Source organism: Salmo trutta, chromosome 25 (assembly GCF_901001165.1).
Source record: "Salmo trutta chromosome 25, fSalTru1.1, whole genome shotgun sequence".
NCBI classification, from domain to species: domain Eukaryota; kingdom Metazoa; phylum Chordata; class Actinopteri; order Salmoniformes; family Salmonidae; genus Salmo; species Salmo trutta.
The window spans coordinates 33530255-33553186 of record NC_042981.1 but is presented as its reverse complement, the minus strand read 5'-3'; the positions used below and the strand labels follow the sequence as shown (position 1 = coordinate 33553186).

Genomic DNA, 22932 nt, shown 5'->3' with positions numbered 1-22932 from the left:
TCTACCCTGCCCTGCTGGGGTCTGTTTCTCTGTGGGAAGTCCTTCCCTGATAAACCCAAATCTTAACAAAAATAAGCAAATGCCAGGAAATGTGTTAGGTGTCAAGAGAGTTAATGTGTGTGGGTGAGAGAATGTGTCTCCTGTTTATCTATGAGTGAACATTAGTGTTGAGCTTGTAATTCCTGTGCTTGTGTATGTCCAGTGTGTGTGTTTCCACACACACATACATATTATATCTATCTATCTATATATATATACACACACACACACACACACATACATACGTGTGTGTGTATGTCTTTTGTTTGTTTGTTCATCACTAGTGTTGATCCTGCTTGTCCTGTGTTTGTATATGACAGGGCATCAGCATGTAGCCTGCTGTGTCTGCTCACCGGCGTTGACAGTCTCCTGGTCGATCATGCCTCCCTCAGCAAAGCCGTCCAGGTCGTCCAGCTTGACCTTCTCCCAGGGGATGTAGGTGACCCCCAGGTCCATGTCCCAGAACTGCTTATACTCCTGCTTCACTCCCTTATTCAGCGCCCATGCAATCTGAACACAGCAAGAGAACACACACACATACATACAATTGTCAGGGGATACATAAAAGAGCAGAAATATTGAGGCCATTTGATTCCCAACAGGAGAGAATTAAATATGTACCAGCTGTGTTGCTATGAGGTGAGTGGTATGGTAAGCGAGGCGCCCAAGCAATTTAAAAACATTACACACACAGAGGACATGTCCTGACGGCAGTCAAATGGCAATCACATCACAGTACAAAATGGAGCGGGGGAACCTCGACGGGCATAGTATAAAAATGAGCAGGAACTGTAATGAAATATAATGGACTTCACCTTGATGATCTTGGAGACGATCTTGAATGAACCAGCGCTGAGTTTCTGTATGGCGCAGTAGGCATCCTGTCTGTGGACCATACAGATGTAGGCACAGCCACGAGGAGGGATCATCTATAGAAGGAAAGAGATAGAGGGACGTAGACCAAGAGTGGATGAAAGTAAGAGGGTTAGGCAGTTAATAACCCACAGTAAAGTCAGAATTTGCTAATAAAAAGTGCCTGCTCTGGCTTACAGAGCCAAGTGAGTCTTTTAAACTGGACACAGTTGCGATGATTCATATTGCCCTCAGGTCAGAGGTGACAAACGCCTGCTAAACCACATAACGATCAGAGGTTAATGGAGTCAACTCACTCGGAGACGGCGAGAGAGAGGGGGAGGACGCTCTACTCACATTTATCGACTCAATCTGACCAAACTCTTCAAACAGGTTGGTGAGGTCCTGCTGACTGGCCTTCTTGTCCACCTGTCCCACCCACAGAGTGGTGCTGCACACTGAGGACACAAGGTAGAGAGGAGATGGTGGCTTAAATCATTAAAAAGGTGGTAAGTGTGCACCAAGTCTGGAACCAACAGGACCCTGAACATATTCTACCCCCAAGCCATAACACCGCTAAATAGTTAACCAAATAGCTACCCGGACTATCTGCATTGACCCCCCTCCCATCCCCTTTGCACTAACTCTTTTGACTCATCACATACGATGCTGCTACTGTTTATAATCTATCCTGTTGCCGTACCTATATATACACATATCTACCTCAATTACCTCGTACCCCTGCACATCGACTCGGTACTGGTACACCGTGTATCTAACCAAGTTATTGTTACTCATTGTGTATTTTGCTATTCTTTTTTTCTCTCTGCTTTGTTGGGAAAGGCCCATAAGTAAACAATTCATTGTTAGTCTACACCTGTTGCCTACGAAGCATGTAACAAATAACATTTGATTTAAAAAATATAAAGAAAGAAGTGACTGTGGACATATCTATGATTAGGGATACACAGAAACAGGGTAGAAGTTATTAGTCAAGGTGAAGGGGTCAGCGAAGAGGAAAAAAGGTGCCGTATTGAAAGCTTGTATTACCACTGAGAAACCTGGATCGGATGGGAGGCAGTCCTTTCTTCTGACGCTCTTTCTCTCGCTCGCGGGCTTGTCTCTCGCTGGAGTAGGACCGCGACGACTTCCTCTTCCGCTCTCTGGAGCGTGACCGCGAACGCTTACGGTGTTTCCGTTTCCGAGAGCCTGACCGTGATCTGGACCGTCTCTTCCTGGGAGATCTAGAGTAGAGGGTTATTCTGAAGGTAATTGTGATGCCAGTAGTCGTGGAAAGATCAACATGGATGGTGGTGCTATAATCTGCGACTGTGCAAAGTGTCTCGGGTAGCGTTATGGACTGTTTCTCTCAGATTGGGTCCCTCGACTCACCTCGATCGTGACTTAGACCGTGTTCTTGACCGCGTGTCGACCATCTTGGACTTCTTGTCCTCTGGTTCGGAGCGCTCTTCCTCCATCTCTGGCCCGTCATCCAGATCCATGTCCTATAACACAGGCATCATTACAACAGAGCTCTACTTACAAAGACAACAGCGCTCTAACAATTGCAGAGATTATTTTTTTTTTTATATACGCACACAAAAGTTTGGAGACACCTACTCATTCAAGAGTTTCTTTATTTTTAATATTTTCTACATTGTAGAATAATAGTGAAGACATCAAAACTATGAAATAACACATATGGAATCATGTAGTAACCAAAAAGTGTTCAACAAATAACAATATATTTTAGATTCTTTAACTTTGGGGCATGCCAAGAGTGTGCAAAGCTGTCATCAAGGCAAAGGGTGGCTACTTTGGAGAATCTCAAATATAAAATATATTCTGATTTGTTTAACACTTTATTGGTTACTACATGATTCCATATGTGTTATTTCATAGTTTATGTCTTCACTATTATTCTACAATGTATAAAAATAGTCAAAATAAAGAAAAACCCAGAATGAGTAGGTGTCCAAACCTTTGACTGGTACTGTAAATATCGCTTCAGCCAAAGTCAGTGAGGGAAACAAGGGCCTACCTGCTGCTGGTTGTCAATTGAGTCGTCCATCTTGTTTTGTGCCGCCGGGTGCTGTGATTGGCTGCTGCTCTGTTGGGGCACAGACGTGTTCTCAGACCCAAATATTCCATCCTGCCCTTCCATGTTCATAGACTGGAAGAAAGTCAAAAGGTTATAGTGTCAAGAGGGGTTCAATACATGGATATAACAAGCAAACAATCAGTGACTCCATAAGTCTCTGGAGGTGATATGTAGGTACCTTCTGCTGGTGCTCCATGAGCTGCTTCTGGAAGTGCTCCAGGTTCTGCTGCTGTAGCTGCTCAGCCAGCTGGTGGAAGATGGAGTCAGACACCATGGGCCTGGAGGGAGACGGGGAGGACAGATAGAGGAGACGGGTCAATAGTTCAGTTAACTACCGTTCCGTCACACAGGTAGAGGGCAGTCAAAGTGCATACACACAACCGGTGACATATTCCACAGCAGGGCTCTCCAACCCTGTTCCTGGAGAGCTACCGTCCTGGAGGGTTTCGCGCCAACCCTAATCTAGCGCACCTGATTCTAATAATTAGTTGGTTGATAAGCTGAAACAGGTTAGTTACAACTGAGGTTGGATTGAAAACCTACAGGAGGGTCGCTCTCCAGGAACAGGGTTGGAAAGCCCTGTTCCACAGGATCTTAGATGTTTTAGGTTGATGTTCACGCTTACATCTGGGACGATTGGGCGTCCTTTTTGGGGTCTTCAGAGCGTTCTGAATCATTCCCAAAGTCAAAATGGCCCAACATTTTCTGCAACAAATGGAGAAAAACAATTATTAAAATACAGATCTGAGAGTCACGTAGTAAGTAGTTATCACACAAAACATTCAAAAGTAAACAACCAAACATACTTCCATTCCATGTATGTGTCTGTGGCCTTGATCTCTCACCTTGTTGAAGGAGGAGATCCTCTGCTCCAGGGGGTTGAGCTGCATGGGATTGGCCGTGGCGGCAGCAGTGAGCTGGGCCGTCAGAGCCTGCAGCTGAACCACCAGTCCGGCATCCAACGCCTGAAGCAGAGATGGCTGGGGCTTCTGCTGCTGCATTTGCAGGCTCTGCACCAGCTGCTGGAGCTGTTCACACAGATACACAAACAGATAGACAGGGTTAGAGCAGGAGACTTTGCAGGGCTCCATCTGGTCATTTTTCAAAGGAATGTTTTGTAAACAAAGGAGCATCAGAAAGGTCAGAAGTTCAAGATCAAAAGTGTTTGTGTTCACTATCATTGGTCTCCATTACACAGATTCAAGTCGAGAAAAAAAAAGGGATACTGGGAGATTCTGGCATTTGAGTAGTTACTGTACCTCGAGACTTCATGTTATTGCGCTAACGCTAGTTAGTTTTGTGAGCCAATATTATCTCCAACTTAGTTCATAATGCACTCAGAGTTCATCTGACTCTGGGTAAGAAAAACTTAATTGCCAGAATCTTGCAGTATCCCTTTAAAACATGACAACAATCTGAAGAGGCAGTGTCTGTCGCTGAGCTTCAAATTAGATACTGAATTGACAGGCTGAGGATCAGGGAGATGCTGTGCAGACTGACCTGTTGGCCGTGTGGACTCTGCAGGATCTGGGCCACAGCAGCTACAGTGTCTGTGTTGGAGAACTGTGACGCCCAGTCAGGCAGGCTGGATACGATGTTGGCTGGGGTGGCCGGGGTCGCTGGGGTACCTAGACACAAACAGAACATCAATCATGAGAAATCATTAACAATAAAACAAACATCTACATTTGAAGCTGATTAAAGAGCCATACCTAATCACAAGGCAGCCTCTGAGTATTTTGTGTCAGTTCAGGAGAGAGGACTAATTTCGCCACCAGGTGTCAGTATAGACCTATATGTCTTATGGATGTGTTGTGTGACTGACCAGGCGTGTTGACTGGAGCATCCCGGCTGGTCATGACTGGGGTGACACTGGGAGGGGGAAGTCCTGCAGCCATGTCCAGCAACGGCTGGATGATGTCACTCTTGAAGACGGCGTTCTTCTGCCAGAGGTTGAGGACCCTGACAATCTTACTCTGGAACACAACGGAAGGAAGAATAAGCTCCTAGACAAGATCTGACAGACACAACCAATTAAAACTAGACCCCTGCAGCGAATGAGTCTGTCTAAAAGTTGATGGTGTATACAAATTTAGAGTATGAAAAGAACATATTCATTGATATGGTTTTTCAAACAATGCTACAGACCAGATCTATCACTAACAATACAGAGGATATGTGTAGTCAGAGGTAGAAGAGGTGAAAGCTAGAACAGTGTTTCTGAATAGATAAACCAAAGAACTGTCTCTGTTCCCACTGTGACCCACCTTGTCATCTGAGGGGCAGCGGTAGAGATGTTGGAAGGTTCCAATTATGTTTTTGCTGAAACGCGGGGCAAACACATCCTTGTCCTGGCCAAACTGGTGCCGTGACTGCCGCACGATGGAGTCCATGACATACAGGCCTGGGACCTTGTACTCTGGCTTGCACTGTCAACACAACAAGGCTGTTTAGCGTCTGTGGGGTGAACGGCCTATGATTGGCAAGTATCCCATTCATATGTGTAGCACAGATTTGTGTTCTATTTTACTCTGTTTGGGACTGGTAAAACTAAAAGAAGAGAAACTCACTTTCTGAACAAACTTTTCCACGCCCTGGACAACATGTTTGTAGTACTGAAAGAGAAGGGGGGGAAAAGAAAAGATGCCTTGTGATACCCCACCTAAACATCAACTACAGCATCCCTGGAGACAAAGACCTGAAACTAGTAAAAGACAGTGGTTACAGCATTACCAACAGCAGTATCTGTGAAACCAAGAGCAATTACATTATGCCAAGTGACACAAACTAGGGATGGGTACTTGAAATCATTTCACTATTCGCATAATATTGCAGCAGTGCGATTGGCAGGGGCTGGTGAGTTTTACACGGGAGGGAGAGTGAAAGAAAGAGAGTAGCCATACAGACTCACGATATTTAGACAAACTTGTAGATTCCATTTGTTATCTAGGCTACCTGGGCGGCAGGTAGCCGAGTGGTTAGAGCGCAGGACTAGTAACCGAAAGGTTGCAAGATCGAATCCCCGAGCTGACAAGGTAAAAATCTGTCTTTCTGTCCCTGAACAAGGCAGTTGTTCCTAGGCCATCTTTGGAAATAAGAATTTGTTCTTAACTGACCTGCCTTTTTAAATAAAGGTAAAATAAAAAAAAATCCTATCTGGCTAGCTACCTAGGCTAAAAGTAATGGAGGCTATTTTGCTGATCTTCCTGTCCTCGGCTTCCCATCCTTGTAGTTGTAGCCAACTCCTCATTTAACTAATTCCGTAAATTGTAATTGACAAGAGATCTCCAACGTTGGAGCCACTGACTAGACAGTGCCACTTTTATTGGCTGACAACAACAAGAAATGTGTGAAACCCATGTAGGCTACTACGGTATGTATTTTTACGGGGCTCACATCATAAAATCCACAATCAAAAGTTAGCCGTTTTACTGAATTAAGAATTTCAAATCCCATTGTCTTACGTACGTTAACGTGTCAATTCCACCTGCACTGATAGGTTGAGGGAAGAGCGTCGCGGAGGAGTGACACCATCTGACGTGAGACCATGGGTATCGCCTTGTGTGTAGTAATGTCACATAGATCACTTCATTTACACAAAGCCTTTTCATTGTTAAAATACACCTATGATTTTTCTTTCTTCAAAAATGAATAGCAGCGCCCATCCCTAAATAACAAGCAAGTATCCACATTAGGGCTGCATTAGTCGATTAACATTTGCGTAATGAATTACAGTACATGACCAAAAGTATGTGGACGCCTGCTCGTCAAACATATCATTCCAAAATCATGGGCATTAATATGGAGTTGTTCCCCCCTTTGCTGCTGTAACAGCCTCCGCTCTTATGGGAAGGCTTTTCACTAGATGTTGGAACATTGCTGAAGGGACTTGTTTCCATTCAGCCATAAGAGCATTAGTGAGGTCGGGCACTGATGTTGGGCGATTAGGCCTGGCTTGCAGTCGGCATTCCAATTCATCCCAAGGGTGTTCGATGGGGTTGAGGTCAGGGCTCTGTGCATGCCAGTCAAGTTCTTCCACACCGATCTCGACAAACCATTTCCATATGGACCTCGCTTTGTGCACGGGGGCATTGTCATGCTGAAACAGGAAAGGGCCTTCCCCAAACTGTTGCCACAAAGTTGGAAGCACAGAATCGTCTAGAATGTCATTGCATGATGTAGCGTTAAGATTTCACTTCAAATGGAACTAAGGGACCTAGCCCAAACCATGAAGAACAGCCCCAGACCATTAGTCCTCTTCCAAGCTTTAGAGTTGGCACTATGTATTCGGCAGGTAGCGTACTCCTGGCATCCGCCAAACCCAGATTCATCCACCAGACAGTGAAGCGTGATTCATCACTCCAGAGAACGCGTTTCCACTGCTCCGTAGTCCAATGGCGGCGAGTTTTACACCGCTCCAGCCAACGCTTGGCATCGTGCATGGTGATCTTGTGTGTGGCTGCTCGGCCATGGAAACCCATTTCATGAGGCTCCCGACGAACAGTTCTTGCACTGACGTTGCTTCCAGAGGCAGTTTGGAACTCGGTACTGAGTGTTGTAACCGAGGACAGACGATTTGCTGTAGTGTTTAGTCTATATGCTGGTAAGGAGGGGGAGGAGAGGTGGGGACTGCAAAGACCTTTGGGATGACTAAAGTATATACAGAGAGGTAGGCTATGCTGTCTTAGACAAAGAGCAGCCTGGGTTATTGAAGACTCCACAGAACAGTGTAGTCTGGAGTATTGTGCAGAATCATTTCACAAGGCTTATTACACCACAAAGAGAGAGAAAGAGGGAGAAGAAGAATGAAGGAGTGAATGGGAACATCACCAAATAGAGAAATTGCACACCGTCATGTGTTTGAATGAGTGAATCGTTCAATTTCTTTGCCTCATCCATAGTTAATAGATAGTTGCCGACTCATGATACACTACACCTGTCCCATTACAGCTAGTGGTGTAGGTTTACTACAGCGCTGCTGGGATAAAAATATTAAGGAAAGCAAAAAACAATTGGCTTCAGAGCTCAACTACTGTGCTTCTGGCCAACAGGTGTAAAAGTGTTCATCAGTGAATGCCCCGTGCAGTGAAGCCAAAAGGCACATTCCCATATTGGGGATGTAAATAACTAAAAATAGGCTACGTCTTTCTGATCTAATCATGATTCCCAGCCCATGCATCCCTTCTACTCTCTTTACACACACAGTAACATGTTCACCCATCTTATTACAGACACACATTTACAGTACAACATTTACTTGATATTTGAAAGCTCTCAATAGATTGTGTGAAAGGTAAAACAAGTGATTCATACATACAAGGCAAGCATATCAAGCAAAAGTGGACCACAGGACCAAATGGGATAAGTGGTGCCATGCAACACTAGCAGAACTGCTAGCAGATGGCACTAAAGGCAATTTACTCCTCCAGATTACAGAACAAAGTATTTCTACTTTGAGAAACATGCATTACAGTGCGGGACACTTTGGACGCACGAAAGAGACATAAAAGGTGCCAAGGAAATATTACTTCGTTACCTTGTAATGCATATTTTTCTTAGAGCTAGTAGTGGGTCTATATTTTGCACTGTGACATCATCTCCAAGGCCGTGACAGCAAATATACATTTCAGTCATCTGCACACATTCTGCAAGCAAGTTCACATCCATTCTCAGGGTCAAGTCAGAGCTGCTAGACATCATATGAGACCAGTTAATATTACTAATATTTGTTTGTTTGTTTTCACTTGCAAACAGAAATGGAGGCACACATTTAAAAAAGTAATGGAATATCATGGAAGAAAAATATATGTCTCACCGAAGCAAATACATTAAACGCATAATACTAGTGAGTGAAACTCCCAACATGGTAGCCATGTAGAATAGCCAGGCTACATTGAGGGAGGGTTTTGAATAGGGCAAAACGCAAGAATTGAAAACTTTAGACAGACACTGCTCACAGATGCTTCATAACAATAGGATTAAGGAATGATTCAACCTATTAGTTGCCCGAGTTGTTAAACTATAATCTCTATAGGCCATTACATTTTTGTCTCCCCAAATGACTAAACCAATGAAGCTGATAACATGTGGGCTAAATGAGCTCATAGCTGTCTGAAACTGGTTCAGTATCAGTGAGCCAGAAAGAGAGAGAGCTCCAATCATCCCAGCAACACAACACAGTCAGAAAACTATGATGAGTTGTATGCACATTCTTCAAAATAGAGGTCGACCGATTAATCGGAATGGCCGATTAATTGGGGCCGATTTCAAGTTTTCATAACAATCGGAAATCGGTATTTTTGGTCGCCGATTTGGACGATTCTTTTGTGAAAATAGTAGGCCTACATTTCTTATAGTCAATCCTGCCAATGTTGTTTGTACCTGGGTTTCTAAACTAGTAATGCAAGGCAGCACAGCAAGAGTTGATTTTCCCTACCCAAGTTGTTTTTCAGTCAAGTATTGTAGCACAAACTGCACACTATGTGGGGCAACAGAACTGCCATATAATTTAGGCTAGGTTTACTTGCCCTATCATCATTATCATGTTCTGGGAATAAATCACATTCTCAAATGGCTAAACCAACTTCAAATTCACGCAACTCAAATGTTTGCAAAACATCTCACACGGACATCAATGCATGGTTTAGGCCCGACTTCTTAGTGCATAAATTAGGCTCGATTTTTGGGATTTTAAATGGACATACCCTATTATCCATAAGAACACAAAGGGAAAAAAAGGCATTATGGAAACTTCGATACAAGTGGCAAGTAGAGAAGCAATAACCAAAAAACGTACTCACTCAAACACACAACTTTGGAGTGAATAATGAGACGAGTCTATTTGCAATTGGAAAAGCTAGGCCTTAATCTTTACATTACGTTGGAAATCTGGACCGAAAACCTGAGCAAACTGGGTTACATTTAGAAATTGTTACCCCTTTAAAATTCCCCCACAATATCTGTGCTGAAATGGGCCAATTAGGCTACAGTCACAAACCGTGGGAAAAAGGAAAATGGTCCTGGTAGTGACGGAGAACATACTCTTGCTTTCAACAAATGTGTTAGATAGGATATGTCTACAATGACTGACAGCAAATGTGTAGACATGCCTAGCATGTAATTCAATGTTAGCAAAGTTGTAAATAAAACACAATACCAATAAAACTGAACAGGGGCTCGTTTGATTGATGCATTGGTAGGCCATGTCGATATCAGTCAACTCTGAATGGGTTATTGTTGCTCATGTATTTGTTCAGTAACATGTTGGATGCCAAAAACCTCTGTGGCAACTAGGCCTACAGTCCAGTAAAAACATTGATTAAAACGTTATGGTCATGGAATAGGCTATTTTGTGCAACATCATAGCACTCAAGACAGTTTGCCACTCTCTGTAGGCCGGTATATGATTCTGGCTGGAGTGAAGGGGGACACCCCCCCCCAGGCTAGAATAAGACTGGGCTCGGGAGAGAGAGATCGTATGTCAAATGTCAAGATGGCATTCAGACTGCAATCTTGGCACACATTCATTTTCAAAAAGACATGAGCAACACAGAGTTGACTGATATCAACCTATAAATGAAGGCCATTAATCAAATGAGACCCACTAATGGAGAGCAAGCACTGTGTTTTCGTCACACAACTGACCTCTTATGGGTCTTTCTATAAAGAAATTGGTCCAACGTGTGACACTGGGATCAACATTTCAAAATATATCGAAATTAAAATAAGAATTTATGCAATTCCAAATGAATACATAGAGGAATAAAAGTTCATATATGCAAATTAACACTTAACTCCAGCTATACAACAACATAGGTCTAGGACTATACATCCTTTAAGCAGGGCTCAAACAGATATTGACAAGTCAAATTCAAGGACTTTCAGGAACTGTTTCAAACGCTTAACTGTAATTTTCAACGACCTCAACCTTATACAATTGTATCATTTATATAATTGTACATACAGTGCAGTCGGAAAGTATTCAGCCCCCATGACTTTTTCCACATTTTGATACGTTACAGCCTTATTCTAAAATGTATAAAATAGTTTCCCCCCTCAATCTGCACACATGACAAAGCAAAAACTGGTTTTTAGAAACTTTAGCAAATGTATTAAAAATAAAAAACTGAAATATCACATTTACATACAGTTGAAGTCGGAAGTTTACATACACTTAGGTTGGAGTCACTAAAACTCGTTTTTCAACCAATCCACAAATTTCTTGTTAACAAACTATAGTTTTGGCAAATCGGTTAGGACATCTACTTTGTGCAAGACTGTTACGTGTTACGTTTTTCTTGTTCCCCATTTTCCCCTGTTAGTGTGTTTGTCCTGAGCATTACAGGTGTACCAAGTTGCGGCTAACGATGGTGGGCGTGGCTGTAGCTGATTACAGAGAGGATATCTGTTTGCTGTGTGAGAAGAGAAGGAGAGGGGGGAGAGAGAGAGGACATTTTTTTATATTTTTTTTTACTATTGGTGTTAATTTCTTTGTTTGTGTTTCAGCCTGTCCTCCTGAGGCGCTCCACCCTACCTAGGTCCTGGAGAAGGGAAAAGGTAGATCTGCCCATGGGTGTACATTCTCACGTAGATAACCCATTGTTTTATACACTAGGTTAGCCGGGCGGGTGTCACCCTTGTATTTTCTTGGAACCAGGTAGGACAGTGGGTTAGGGTTTAGAATGTGTTAGGAAGGTTTAGGTGTGTAGAAGAGGAGGAACCTTTTTGTTTATTTTCATTACTTGGACCCCGATCCCAAACATTCCCTTCTCTTCTCTTACCTTCCCTTGTTGTTGTTTTGTTTCTTACTGATTATTTATGGGTGTGTTATATTGTTTATTTTAAATAATTTACTAAACATCCCCTGAGGGTTAAAATTGAGTTCTGGTTGTGGTCTGATTTATTCATCGCCCATTGCACCCCACATTTCTTCCCATTTCATCCGTGTTACCTGGTGTGTTTAGGCCCAGGCATTTACGTCTCCTCCTCAGACGAGCTACACCCGAGGGGAGAACGGAAGAAAGACGCAAGTCATTTTTCCAACAATTGTTCACAGACAGATTATTTCACTGTATCACAATTCCAGTGGGTCAGAAGTTTGCATACAATAAGTTGACTGTGCCTTTAAACAGCTTGGAAAATTCCAGAAAATGTCATGGCTTTAGAAGCTTCTGATAGGCTAATTGACATCATTTGAGTCAATTGGAGGTGTACCTGTATTTCAAGGCCTACCTTCAAACTCAGGGCCTCTTTGCTTGACATTATATGGAAAATCAAAAGAAATCAGCCAAGACCTTAGAAAAAAAAAAGTAGACCTCCACGAGTCTGATTCATCCTTAGGAGCAATTTCCAAATGCCTGAAGGTACCACGTTCATCTGTACAAATAATAGTGCGCAAGTATAAACACCATGGGACCACGCAGCTGTCACACCGCGCAGGAAGGAGGCGCGTTCCGTCTCCTAGAGATGAACGTACTTTAGTGTGAAAAGTGCAAATCAATCCCAGAACAGCAGCAAAAGACATTGTGAAGATGCTGGAGGAAACAGGTACAAAAGTATCTATATCCACAGTAAAACGAGTCCTATATCGACATAACCTTAAAGGCCGCTCAGCAAGGAAGAAGCCACTGCTCCAAAACCACCATAAAAAAGCCAGACTATGGTTTGCAACTGCACATGGGGACAAAGATCGTACTTTTAGGAGAAATGTCCTCTGGTCTGATGAAACAAAAAGTGAACTGTTTGGCCATAATGACCATCGTTATGTTTAGAGGAAAAAGGGGGATGCTTGCAAGCTGAAGAACACCATCCCAACCGTGACGCACAGGTTGGCAGCATCATGTTGTGGGGGTGCTTTGCTGCAGGAGGGACTGGTGCACCTCACAAAATAGATGGCATCATGAGGGAGGAAAATTATGTGGATATATTGAAGCAACATCTCAAGACATCAAGTTAAAGCTTGGTCGCAAATGGGTCTACCAAATGAACAATGACCCCAAGCATACTTCCAAAGTTGTGGCAAAATGGCTTAAGGACAACAAAGTCAAGTTATTGGAGTGGCCATCACAAAGCCCTGACCTGAATCCTATAGAAAATTTGTGGGCAGAACTGAAAAAGCGTGTGCGAGCAAGGAGGCCTACAAACCTGACTCAGTTACACCAGCTCTGTCAGGAGGAATGGGCCAAAATTCACCCAACTTATTGTGGGAAGCTTGTGGAAGGCTTCCCGAAACGTTTGACCCAAGTTAAACAATTCAAAGGCAATGCTACCAAATACTAATTGAGTGTGTAAACTTGTGAGCCACTGGGAATGTGATGAAAGAAATTAAAGCTGTAATAAATCATTCTCTCCACTATTATTCTGACACTTCACATTCTTAAAATAAAGTGGTGATCCTGACTGACCTAAGACCGGGGATTTTTACTAGGATTAAATGTCAGGAATTGTGAAAAACTGAGATTAAATGTATTTGGCTAATGTGTATGTAAACTTTAGACTTCAACTGTAAGTATTCAGACCCTTTACTCAATACTTAGTTGAAGCACCTTTGGCAGCGATTACAGCCTCGAGTCTTCCTGGGTATGACGCTACAAGCTTGGCACACCTGTATTTTGGGAGTTTCTCCCATTCTTCTCTGTAGATCCTCTCAGGCTCTGTCAAGTTGGATGGGGAGTGTTGCTGCACAGCAATTTTCAGGTCTCTCCAGAGATATTCGATTGGGTTCAAGTTGGGCCACTCAAGGACAATTCAGAGACTTGTCCCGAAGCCACTCCTGCGGTGTCTTTGCTGTGTGCTTAGGGTCGTTGTCCTGTTGGAAGGTGAATCTTCGCCGCAGTCTGAGGCCCTGAACGCTCCTGGAGCAGGTTTTCATCAAGGACCTCTCTGTACTTTGATCTGTTCACCGTTTCCTTGATCCTGACTAGTTTCCCAGTCCCTGCTGCTGAAAAACATCCCCACAGCATGATGCTGCCACCACGCTTCACCGTAGGGATGGTGCCAGATTTCCTCCAGACGTGACGCTTGTCATTCAGGTAAAATAATTCAATATTGGTTTCATCATACCAGAGAATCTCTTTTCTCACAGTCTGAAAGTCTTTAGGTGCCTTTTGGCAAACTCCAGAGCTCTGTCAGAGTGACCATCTGGTTCTTGAACACCTTCCTGACCAATGCCCTTCTCTCCTGATTGTGCAGTTTAGCCGGGTGGCCAGCTCTCGGAAATGTCTTGGTGGTTCCAAACTTCTTCCATTTAAGAATGATGGAGGCCACTGTGTTCTTGGGGACCTTCAAGGCTGTAGACATTTTTTGGTACCCTTCCCCAGATCTGTGCCTCGACACAATCCTGTCTCAGAGCTCTATGGATAATTCCTTCAACCTCATGGCTTGGTTTCTGCTCTGACATGCACTGTCAACTGTGGGACCTTATATAGACAGGTGTGTGCCTTTCCAAATCATGTCCAATAAATATAATTTACCCCAGGTGGACTCCAAGTTGTATAAACATCTCAAGGATGATCAATGGAAACAGGATGCACCGGAGCTCAATTTCGAGTCTCATAGCAAAGGGTCTGAATACTTACGTAAATAAGGCATCAGATTTTTTATTTTTAATACATTGCAAACATTTCTAAAAACCTGTTTTCGCTTTGTCATTATGTGCTATTGTTTGTAGATTACTGAGGATTTTTTATACGTTTTAGAATAAGGCTATAATGTAAAAATGTGGAAAAAGATCAAGGGGTCTGAATACTTTCTGAAGGCACTGTACAGGACCTAATATAGAACACCCTGCCCCACAAAAGCAAAGAGAAAAAAGTAGGCCATTACCACCAAGAATAATGCATGTTTTAGGCCTTGCCAATGCATTGATATTCAAATATATGTGAGAATAATGTGAGCATCGCCTGACTAAATAAATTGGATGCATACAGGGAGATTTTTCTGTTGCATGAATCTCACCATTGCCGTTTTTAAAATGAGAACGTGAACAAAAACTAGGTTCCTTTTTTAATGGAAGGTTTTGTATGGAAAGCCAAGTTGAAGCCAACAGATGTCATCCTCATAACACCCCCAACAGTAGCTTCAACAGCGGCTGCAAAATCAAGTAGGCTACTTCAAGCCCCTTGTATTGTTTCAAATTGTAGGTGGACCATGGATAACAAAATGTATTTGTCATGTTATTTCATTACCAGATAATACTGTTAATAAGCCCACTAGGCTATGTAATTTGTTTTCATTATATCTAGAATAATTCATAGGAAGAGTGTTGGGTGTTGCGTAATAATCTATCCTATACAATTGTGCTCAGAAGACTGTGTCCAATCCTAGGCACAAAAAAACGTAAGAAAATATTAACACATTACCTTGATGCGTTCTCTGTTAAATCTAACGAGACCCTGCTGTAAATCATGCAGACAACAGATGATCAACATAAATTCGCTAGGGACATTAGATCCAACGTGGATCCAGGAACATCGGGGTAACGAACGAGACACATTCCTTAGCGAACACCTTTTTTCCAGCACTTGAGCTGTTGTTGCATCGCATGCGCCATCACAACAGCTGTTCATCATTGGACTGTCATTCGAAAGATTCTTTCCTGGATCGGATGATGATGTGTGAAAATATCACAGCGTAACTATTCAGCTGGACACTAAATGCGCATCCACCAAATATTATGCAACATTATTGAAGAACCACATTAAAAAAGTTATCAAGTTAAGGTGACACTTTCAGTTGGACACATTTGATTTTGCAATCACATCTATTATTTTGGATTTCTGTGCCCATGAAAACTGTTTCACCCCGTAACATAAGGAGACACTAAATGTTACATAGTTACACTGCATTTCTGAGATCTCTATACAATCTGTCCCGACAGCTAGATCCAGGATTCTTACAGGGTTGAAGTTCAATGTCTAATTTAACCGATTAATGCTTAATATATGAGATAACGACAACTTACACTGCCATAAACGCAAGGACAGAAAAGTCATGTTTTAAGTCACGATTTTGGACAAATCTGTCGAGACACCAAACATGATAAAGGGTTAAACAGGTTTTAAATCAACTCGTGAATTTGATTTTCAATAGCTATGATCCTCCATAATATCTTAATGTAATGACATGGAAATCAATTGCAGATTATTATCAATGACCTATCAAGAGCTGGAACAAGTTGTCCAGTGTAGGAATTCCTCACTGGGACTCTCGTTTATAGAAAGACCTTTACGCAGACCAGACAGAGTCAAACGCACACGTCAGCACATTTCGATGCACTGGAACTAACTTTAAAAACATAACCGAGCCTACACTTTATGGAAACGTTTACATTCAGACAAGGCAGCTAGTCAAGCCAGAGGTATTGGGACACAGCATGAGGTTTTGCGGCGGTCATGTGAGGTATGGATGGGAAAAAATCTGCCATTTGCTCCCATTCAAATTAGCCCAGGTTACCTTGTTCAATCTCATTCATTCTCTTAAACTAAATACCATGAATGTTTTCTCATTAAGTAGTAATGTGGTTTGAAATGTCAAGATTCAACATCATTTGGCTGATATCGTTATCAACAAACTGCATACCTCGTAGACAAGAGGAGGGGGTAGAGAGGATAAGGATGCTTAGTGAGGTCTGTGGGGATAGAGTCCAGCTGGGCTCCCCTGAACACCCCCTCCTTCCCTTGACAGAGAGGCACGTACCACCCGCTCACAAGCACAGACACAGATTAAAAAGACAAACACACGCCATAGCCCTCGCTAAGTAGGGCTGTCTCCAAGCAACAGGCCTGTAATAGTGTTTTGACTGCAGTGCCCCCCCCCCCATACACGATGTATTACTCTGTGTGGTGAAAGGTCAGTCTGCTTTTAGTGAGTACATGCCTTATGCCAGCAGTAATCACCGATTGGTTCCTGTATATTTAGAACTGGTTAGGAAGGAGCAGTGGGATGGAGTATAGACTACTACAGCATATTGTATGTTATTAAAGCTCCACTCAGACTTCTTATTGAGGTTTCATGTTCAAGAATTGAGATGCATTACAGTAACTATACCAGCTATAATCGGACACGAAACACGCTTAATAATCACCTCACTCTACACTCTATTTAGCTGCAATTGGTAGGCAGTGAATTTCATTTTTTGAATGCTGCTCGCTTCAAGGGTGTGTGTGTGTGTGTGTGTATATACGTGCTAGAGAGCAAATGTATCATTCATTTGATAAGAGTGAATGAACACTGGCTAAATCATGAATGATAGCTTTCATTGTGACATGAGAACTGGCTGATCAAGGAGCGACTCAAGCTCAAACTGTAACAATAGGTTACATTTCACTTTCAGTCAAATTATCCAGTTTCAATGTTCTCTACATCTTTCCAATCAAATGTCAAACATGTATGTACAATCTTCTCCATGAAAGCTAAATTGAGAAAATAACTGAGTGTGGTAAATCAATTTCATATATTCAATGCCAACAAAGCATTCCCTGGCTGCACCTGCCAGTATCAGCAGCATTCCCTGGCTGCACCTGCCAGTATAGCACAGTATCAGCTATATTCCCTGGCTGCACCTGCCAGTATAGCACAGTATCAGCAGCATTCCCTGGCTGCACCTGCCAGTATAGCACAGTATCAGCAGCATTCCCTGGCTGCACCTGCCAGTATAGCACAGTATCAGCAGCATTCCCTGGCTGCACCTGCCAGTATAGCACAGTATCAGCAGCATTCCCTGGCTGCACCTGCCAGTATAGCACAGTATCAGCAGCATTACCTGGCTGCACCTGCCAGTATAGCACAGTATCAGCAGCATTCCCTGGCTGCACCTGCCAGTATAGCACAGTATCAGCAGCATTCCCTTGCTGCACCTGCCAGTATAGCACAGTATCAGCAGCATTCCCTGGCTGCACCTGCCAGTATAGCACAGTATCAGCAGCATTCCCTGGCTACACCTGCCAGTATAGCACAGTATCAGCAGCATTCCCTGGCTGCACCTGCCAGTATAGCACAGTATCAGCAGCATTCCCTGGCTGCACCTGCCAGTATAGCACAGTATCAGCAGCATTCCCTGGCTGCACCTGCCAGTATAGCACAGTATCAGCAGCATTCCCTGGCTGCACCTGCCAGTATAGCACAGTATCAGCAGCATTCTCTGGCTGCATCTGCCAGTATAGCACAGTATCAGCAGCATTACCTGGCTGCACCTGCCAGTATAGCACAGTATCAGCAGCATTCCCTGGCTGCACCTGCCAGTATAGCACAGTATCAGCAGCATTCCCTGGCTGCACCTGCCAGTATAGCACAGTATCAGCAGCATTCCATAGTGATTCTACAGTCACAGTGGCATTAGCTGGTGTTTTCCACGAGCACATGGAGTAGCCAGCCAAATAGAAAACGTAGCCAGCCAAGCCCCTCCTGTTTCTTTTGCCGAACAAGCGCTACTTTCGTGGCCTCTGGTACATTCTAATGCTAGATTGTATTTTCATCCTGCAACTATCAGGAAATAACACTTTTACTGTGTTAGTTTCATCAGCTGTTGTACAATGAGATATAAAACACAGGAAAACATTTATTCTGAATCCACAGGGCCTTTAAAGAGTCCTGTAAGAGTCTGACTTCCACAGGGTTCAAGCTTCTTCTCAATAGGCATTTTCTCAGCTATCAGAAATACAGGTATGTTTGAAGAATGACGCAGGTGTTATCACAGGCTTTGCTACACAGAAAGTAGCAGTTGACTACTGTATTGTCAACATTGATTAAAATCCTTAGACCTACAGTAAATCCTATTTCTTTTCTCATATTTTGGACCAGAGTGAGGCTCTCTCCACTAGCCTACCTATTGTTCCTGCAGTGAGGACTCACCATTTTCATAGAATGTTTTCATAATTTATCTGCAGATAAATCGCAAAAAAGCCTACCAGTATGCAAATTAGGGATCCAAAAGAACAGCTCTCTAATCGATTTAATATGGTAGGCTACTGACGAGTCACTCAAATGAATTGACTTCATATCGAAAATACAAAGATCTTTTATTACCCCTTTTTCTCCCCAATTTCGTGTTATCCAAATTGGTAGTTACAGTCTTGTCCCATTGCTGCTCCGGTATGGACTCGGGAGAGGCGAAGGTCGAGAGCCTTGCTTCCTCCGAAACACAACCCAGCCAAGCCGCACTGCTTCTTAACGCGGAAGCCAGCCGCACCAATGTGTCGGAGGAAACACCGTGCACCTGGTGACCGTGTCAGCGTGCACTGCGCACAGCCCGCCACAGGAGTCACTAGTGCACGATTGGACAAGAACATCCCCGCCAGCCAAACCTTCCCCAAACCCGGATGATGCTGGGCCAATTGTGCGCCACCCCATGGGTCTCCCGGTCGCGACAGAGCCTGGACTCGAACCAGGGTCTCTAGTGGCACAGCTAGGCGGGACAGACAGCAGACTGTCAAACCAGCAGTGTTACTACTTGATCCCTATATGACTACACAAAGCCAAAACCAACAACTAGGCCTACTAGCTACCACTACCGTGCACTTGATACTTGGCTGAGATATTTATGTGCGATACAGTAACCATCTTATTGTCTGAATATACTTAGTAGTGTGAAGCAGGGGTACTGGGGATATGCTGGGATATTAGGGATAATATATTGTCCATGAATCACCCATCAAGAAACCAATGGAGGGTTCTGCCACCCTCATTGGATGAAGCCTATATAGACAGCCTACCTGCAGCAATACCAAAGTAGACTGATAAGTGTTCCTCAGACATTACACTGGCACAGGCGGCATACACACGCCAATCTGATGAAAACCTTGTTTGGAGAGCTTTAACTTTGCATTATGGTATGCACAAATATGAAATGTAGTACAATCATCTGAAATGGCCACGATAACGCTATAAAAAGGTGCATTTTGTACCATCAAAGTTCGTTGTGCTTGAGTACTTTCTCAATACCATAAAGGCTGGATTCTACTTTAAATCAGGAAAGAAGGGTGTGAGTAATGTGCACATCCTAAACTATCACACAGATGTTGGGCCAATATTAAACACTATGAAAACAAGAAATAAAGCTCGCAGACAGCATATGCCATAGCCATGAACGGTTAATTGTGCATTTAATAAGTCTATTATGAAGCGGACTAACTTGAGCCAAACAATTGCTGAACTAATATTGTGCAGCAGCACACCGATTGAGAAGAGACCCATAATGAAGAGACCCCAGAACCTAAGGTTCTTCTCTCATTGCTGTAATCAAATTCCCTGCTTATCTTTTGGCCTGAGTAGAGTCAAGTTCTTCCAACCTGGTGAGACTCTAAACAAACTGACCCACACTCCTATGCAACGTAGAGGCCGAACTACTGTAGCCTAGGTAAAACATTGTTGCTGTGCTCTCGAGTTAAAATGTCACTTTTTCAAGGGTTGAACAATTTTTAGGCCACCGTTAACCCACATTGCTCAATAACGGCTTAGTAAGTACAGGATCTGACAGCAGCTCATGAATGTAATCTAGCCTATATCAAAACAACATGTTAGAACATCCTCTATGTCATAGCCAGCCGAGACAGGGAGACCTGAAGGGCGGTGCACATTTGGCCTTGCACCATCTGGGTTCGTCAGTTGCACGGTGTTTCCTCCGACACATTCCGGGTTAAGCGAACAGTGTAAAGAGGAGGACCCATGTCTCGAACGTCACCGCTCCCGGGCCCGTTGGGGAGTTGCAGCGACGACACAAGGTCATAACTACCAATTGGGTATCACGACAATGGGCAAAGAATACATGACTAATAAATGCAGCAAATATCTTACCCAAAGATATTGCGAACAAACATGTAACCTGAACATGTAACTTCCTGCCAACACACCAGGCTTTGAAAAAAATTACAAATTTCCTCCTAAGTGCTTACATTTCCTAGATGTATACATATCTATAGCTGGATGTTTACGGTGAGGAAGCTGAAGTTGAGCCTTGTGAAAAGGCAAAGCAGCAAAGTGTAAAGGTCCGTTTAAAAATCAACCAGATTTGATTGACACCCCCGGACCAACTCATCAGAATGCCCCCGCCTTATGACCCAACTAACTATTCAGTCCTGTAAAAATATTTCAAAGATAAATACACAACGCAGAGGACGAGAGGTCAACAGAGTACTAAAGGTCAAGAGGAGTAAAAGTCAACGGAAAGTGTTTTTTCTGTAATTGGGGATTAATGATCAATGGGTCAGAGACATAGGCGGAATTTCAGTCCGGGACTCATAGCTACATGGCAAATTCTCATTGGTCCAAATAGTTTATACATTGAGCCGGAAATAGGATACTTGTTATTTGGCCATTGGCCCAGTTTTATTGCAAGAATTTCTAATTGGTCAACCACAGGCTAGGGCTGGGCTATAAAACTACATCCTGTCCTTTTGTTCTTTGAAGAGAATCACTGAGGACAGGGGAGAATGAACATCTACCTCTCAGCATAACATCTATGATTTGTCCTCTTTGAATAAACCTATTTTTCTCCCCCTGATTTGCTTTGGGGTCTGTGTTATTGAAGAGTAACATCAACTGCTAACAATCCGATGTGGCCGCGATGAAGCGCAAAAGAAAGGGGCAGGCGATTAGAGCTTTGATCAGCATGAAAATTCAAGCCTGATGCTACCTGAGCCTGATGAGCCCTACATTAAAGACATTGTATGAGCCCAAGACCAAAAAAAAAACTAATAATTGTGCTGTTAATTGTAATTATCCGAGGTCCCTCTTTGTGACACCTGACCACACTACTGAACAGTAGTACATGTGTGACAAAACTAGGGCCTGTAGGACCTGCCTTGTTGATAGTGTTGTTAGAAGGTAGAGTGGTGTTTTATTATGGACAGACTTCTCCCCATCTTAACTACTGTTGTATCAACATGTTTTGACCATGACAGTTTACAATCCAGGGTTACTACAAGCAGTTTATTCACCTCAACTTGCTCAATTTACACATTATTTATTACAAGATTTAGTTGAGGTTTAGGGTTTGTCCCAAATACAACGCTTTTAGTTTTTGAAATATTTGGACTAACTTATTCCTTGCCACCCATTCTGAAACGAACTGCAGCTCTCTGTTAAGTGTTGCAGTGATTGCACTCGCTGACTTGTATAGTGACGAGTCATCCGCATACATAGACACATTGGCTTTACTCAAAGCCAGTGGCATGTTGTTAGTAAAGATTGAAAGAAGCAAGGGGCCTAGACAGCATTGGCTTTGTCCAACGAACCATGACGGAGTTTGTGCTTACAAAAAGAAGCCACTAATATCGTTTTCTATTACTTTTCAGAATATAAATATCACTTCCGATTTCTCTATTGTTGCTTTGTTCCTTCCGTGCTCTCAACAGTTAAATGAAGTGGTGTTGTCCTTTATTTCATGATTGTAATTACATGATTGAATAATATCGGACTACAATAAGATGCAGACTGCTTTTACTTCTCTTCACGCGGATGGAATTTGGATCTGACTAAATAACTGCTATATGCATTCAGACCATCGCACACACTCTCAAACTGCCCGGGAGTTCTTTGGGCTGCTGTATTTACATTTAGCAAACAAGAGCAAGCTTGAATCCTCATTTGAAAATCTTTTTTAATTTTTTTTTATCTCAAAATAAAAAATGTCCGACAAACTATTCTAGTCTAGCTGTTTCTTGGGACTCCACAGGAGCGAAGGAGAGGCCAGCGGGGGGCAGGTGCGTAATTGAGAACAGTGAAGACAGTAGTGACGGGGGGTAAAAGTTACATGTCAAAATATTATTTTTAGACGATATTATAGCGATATTTGACTCAAAGTAACTTTGTCAACAAACAAAAAAAATCTACTGTAGGTAGTGCTAGTCGGCTGTACCTGCGACAAAACTCTGGTATTTTTCCTCCTATAACTTGTTCATCTATTTTTAAACACTGGGCCAACATGTTTCCTGCACTTATTACGT

General features: G+C 43.0%; 1 protein-coding gene across 3 annotated transcripts in view; it reads right to left on the bottom strand.

The window, feature by feature from the left end:
* LOC115162461 (protein SCAF8) overlaps window positions 1-22932 on the bottom strand; it is a 39368-nt gene that overhangs the window by 6420 nt on the left and 10016 nt on the right. For all 3 annotated transcript variants that reach the window (XM_029713774.1, XM_029713777.1, XM_029713776.1), the window contains exons 3-15: window positions 5563-5607; window positions 5260-5421; window positions 4818-4968; window positions 4493-4620; window positions 3838-4020; window positions 3618-3697; window positions 3171-3270; window positions 2933-3064; window positions 2284-2396; window positions 1942-2135; window positions 1249-1349; window positions 855-968; window positions 393-549 (exon numbers count right to left, since the gene is read on the bottom strand). In XM_029713774.1, coding sequence (XP_029569634.1) covers window positions 393-549; window positions 855-968; window positions 1249-1349; window positions 1942-2135; window positions 2284-2396; window positions 2933-3064; window positions 3171-3270; window positions 3618-3697; window positions 3838-4020; window positions 4493-4620; window positions 4818-4968; window positions 5260-5421; window positions 5563-5607 — 1660 coding nt within the window. The remainder of the gene's footprint in view (window positions 1-392; window positions 550-854; window positions 969-1248; window positions 1350-1941; window positions 2136-2283; window positions 2397-2932; window positions 3065-3170; window positions 3271-3617; window positions 3698-3837; window positions 4021-4492; window positions 4621-4817; window positions 4969-5259; window positions 5422-5562; window positions 5608-22932) is intronic.